Source organism: Rhincodon typus, unplaced genomic scaffold (assembly GCF_021869965.1).
Source record: "Rhincodon typus isolate 14 unplaced genomic scaffold, sRhiTyp1.1 hic_rhity00000081, whole genome shotgun sequence".
Lineage (NCBI taxonomy): Eukaryota > Metazoa > Chordata > Chondrichthyes > Orectolobiformes > Rhincodontidae > Rhincodon > Rhincodon typus.
In genome coordinates, this window is record NW_025965719.1 from 131,524 (window position 1) to 135,535 (window position 4,012).

At 47.2% G+C, this 4,012-nt stretch overlaps 1 protein-coding gene across 1 annotated transcript in view; it reads right to left on the reverse strand.

The window, feature by feature from the left end:
- Positions 1–685: 685 nt before the first annotated feature.
- Positions 686–4,012, reverse strand: part of LOC125488240 — a 20,566-nt gene continuing 17,239 nt past the window's right edge. The window contains exons 2-3 of the mRNA XM_048621174.1: positions 3,251–3,750; positions 686–1,638 (exon numbers count right to left, since the gene is read on the reverse strand). Coding sequence (XP_048477131.1) covers positions 1,127–1,638; positions 3,251–3,743 — 1,005 coding nt within the window. The 5' untranslated portion in view covers positions 3,744–3,750 and the 3' untranslated portion in view covers positions 686–1,126. The remainder of the gene's footprint in view (positions 1,639–3,250; positions 3,751–4,012) is intronic.

The following is a 4,012-nucleotide window of genomic DNA, read 5'->3' on the forward strand; positions in this document are numbered from 1 at the left end:
ACCACTGCCAAATTGTCCCTTGTACCTTGAGAACATTTTCCAATTTAGGACCTTAGTTTCCGAATTAGCTGTGTCAGATTTAAACTTAATGCATATTATGGTCATTACTTCCCAAAGGCACCTTTATGACAAGGTTATTAATTAGCCCTTTACATTACATGACACCAAATCTAAAACAGCCTAATCTCTTGCTGGCTTCTCAACATTCTGTTTCAGAACCCTACCTCATATACACTGCACAGCATTAGTGCTGATGTGGTTAACCCAATGTGTCAATTGCAATTTACTGTTATTACTCTCTTACCCATGTTTTACAAGTCTGTAAGCTCCTGATTTGTGCTGTGTCTACCTTACTACTGCAGTTTGCTGGCCTACAAACAACTCACGTTAATGTTTATTAACTCTTACTGTTTTGTTGCTTCACTCAAATCAATATGTTAACTTCATGTTTTCTCAAACACACACAATGGTCCCATTCTAGCAGGATTGCCAACCAAAACCACACCCCCCCCTGTAAATAAGCAAGCCCCTCCCCACCCAAACTGAACAGGCACAAATCGCCCAGCAATTTAACATAGTGAATGAATGGAGACTGAAGGAATAATCAATCAATCTTTATTTATTGCAATGTTTAAAACAATCAGTAACCAGGGAATTGGCCCTGATTGATATATAGACTGCCGCCTTTACAGAAAGCACATACTGGATGATTAGGCTGATTATACAATGTACCCAGGAGAGACAGAGAACAGCTTTTTATTGAGTTCAGTCCCAAATCCAACACCTGCACACAAAGGGAATATTAGTCAGTGAGTAAAGATTGAAGGATAGGAGTACAAGGTTTGAAACAGCCATTGGAAGTTCTGAATGTTTGAGGTCCTCCACTTTTCTATTGGAATACCTCAATGATAAAGAATTATTCACTCAAAAATGTGATTGTTAAACAGACCCATCAGCAAGATTTTCTCAAGTAAGGGCATTAACTAAGCAACTAGGCTTTACAGACACCCCTTTTAAATCCCTGTGGTTTTCATGACCTGCAAGTTGTTTAGAAAGTTAAGATGAGACTACAGATTGCTGTCTGCATTAACATAGAGCTCTAGCCCTAATGTCTGGAATGGACTAGTTACTTCATGTAGTCCTCAGCGCTGTCCTGGGACAGCAGGAGATCCTTTACTTTGGGGATCAATGTTTTCAGATCCCCAACCAATTTGTGAACCTGGATGTGGTTGAAGAGTTGCTCATTGTCTGGTACTTGCTGAGCTTGGCCAGCAGCTTCCTCCAAGAATGTCAGCAATGGGCTCATGTTGTACATGTGCTGACTCTGGGTCTTCAGAGCATTCACTTTCCCCTGGTAGGTGCACAGATACTGGCAGCAGTTCCTCATCCTGGCTTGGAGCTTGGCAAGTTCCACGCGGCTCTCCTTCAGGGTCAGCTCAGCTGCCTTGCTCTCCTCCAATCTCTCCGTCACTCCATTGATATCATTGTAGAGCTCAGGCACTTGGTTGTTGATCTTCTTCAGCAGCTCCTCATCCTGGCTGATGCTAGATTTCAGCGATGACCGGTCATCAGAGGCTACATCAACCTCTGATTTCCGGAACTGCCGTTCCTTCTCAAAGGCCACGGCCATTGGGATACCTGTGGGGAAAAACAATCAGTTTCTCAGTCTGAACTGGCCCTCAGTCCCTCCCCATTCCATAGGGATGGTGCACCCCGTGGACCTTGGGATTTAGGTCAAGTTCACTCAGACTTGGGTATTGTGAAAGTATAACTGCAGTCTCCATTTTATATGGGTTTCTGGCCATTTGCCACCAGCTGTATGGTCCGGGGAAAAAACAATGAACCCTCCTGAATCAAGGGCAGGAGCAACAGTTCAGTGATCAAACAAAAGAGAGCCTATTGTCCCCCATTACCAACTGAGGCACAGGGACAGGCAGGCGTAGAAAGACAGGCAGGCACAGGCAGGCACAAACAGGCAGGCGTAGAAAGACAGGCAGGCACAAACAGGCAGGCGTAGAAAGACAGGCAGACACAGGCAGGCATAGAAAGACAGGCAGGCACATACATGCACATACAGGCAGGCATAGAAAGGCAGGCAGGCACAGATGCTCCCTGTCACTGGCTGCTTTAGTTCTATCTTCCCAACAGTTTCTGGTTTATCAGGAAATTAGTAAATAGAATTCAGAGCAAAAACTCAAGATTGCAGTTGCGAGGAAGACAAGGGGATGGGACAGAACTAACTCAGACACCTTTACTCAATGGGACCCTCTTACATGTTCCAGAGACTGTGTAAATGGAATATTGTCATTCATTGCTAGAGAGATGGAGTTTAAAAACCGGGAGGTTATGCTGCAGAGACAGCACAATGTGGAGCTGCATCAGTCTCTGACTCCAGAATCTGCAATTTTTGCTATCTCTAAGTTTACAGCTGTATAGGGTGCTGGTGAGGCCACACCTGGAGTACTGTGTACAGTTTTGTCCTCCCTACTTGGGAAAGGATGGACTGGCACTGGACGGGATGCAGAGAAGGTTCACTAGGTTGATTCTGGAGTTGAGAGGGTTGGTTTATGAGGAAAGACTAAGTAGGCTGGGACTGTATTTGTTGGAATTTAGAAGAATGGGGGAGGATCTTGTAGAAACATCTAAAATTATGAAGGGAATAGATAAGATAGAAGCAGGGAGGTTGTTTCACTGGCAGGGTGAAACTAGAACGGGGGGGCATATCCTGAAAATAAGGGGGAGCAGATTTAGGACTGAGCTGAGGAGGAACTTCTTCACCCAAAGTTGTTGTGAATTTGTACAATTCCCTGCCCAGTGAAGCAGTTGAGGCAACCTCGCTAAATGTTTTTAAGACAAAGATAGAACTTGAACAGTAAGGGTTATGGTGAGTGGGCGGGTAAGTGGAGCTGAGTCAGTGAAAAGATCAGCCTCGAGGGGCCGGATGGCCTACTCCTGCTCCTAGTTCTTATGTAAACCAATGAGGGGGAGGTTTAGGCGATGAGAGGCTATACCAACCAATTGGCATAGCACCAATGTATCCAAAGGCAAACTGAAGGGCCAGGAGAGGTCAGGATTCAGAGGCAAGCCTCTGGGCCCTGTACCGAAGGTTACTAAGGTGCATTTGGAGAGTAGGATTTTGCTTTTCCTTGTTTGAAAGGTTAGGGGCATAATCTGGCCAAGGCCTAGTGGCTGGTTATAGTCTGGCCAAGGCCTAGCGGCTGGTTACCTCCTGACTGAGAATTGTACTCACCCACACAGGGCAGGAGGAAGCTCAGTCCGATGCCAACATCTCTGCCAGTTTGTTTCTCGCCAGCCTTGGCTCTTGCTGCTCTCAGTGTGTCCTCAGCTTGTCTCAGGGAAGTCTTGCCAGCTTGCAGTCGGCCCTGGATCAGCTCCCTGTCGGTCTCCAGCGAGCGTAGCTTGGTCTGGTTCTCCAGCAGATTGGTAGCCAGCTTCTTCCTGTCACCACTCACCTGGCCGTACTGCATGGTCAGCTTCTCACAGTGACCATCTATCACATCGCCCAGGGCCTCAGCTGCTGTTGCTGCTTTCTGAGCCTCTCTGTCAGCAACCTCCAGCTCCTCCTTGAATCTGACCATGTCCTTTTCCTCCAGATCCCTGAATCCAACCCGGACACTGATCCGAAGCATAAGCAGGAGCGACGAGACACTCTTTACAAAGTGGGGCAGTGCCGTACCTTGGAAAGAGCTTTCATGGTGCTCAGGAGAAAACTGTTCGCTCATTGCTGCTCTGTGGGTGAAAGAGGGAAAAGTGAATCAATACCGAGAGAGAGAGGGGGAGAGGGGCAGATGGAGACAGAGGAAGTGTGGGGTGGGGTGGGGGCATTGGCAGAGAGAGAGAGAGAGTGAGGAGCAGAGTGAGGAAGCAGAAGAGAAAAGGGGAAAGGTAGTCAGGGAGAGGGGCTAAGGGTGGGGCAAATGGTGATAGAGGAAGGAGTGGGAAACAGTGGGAGGGAGTAGAGGGAGCTGGGTGTTGGACAAGGAGAGAATGA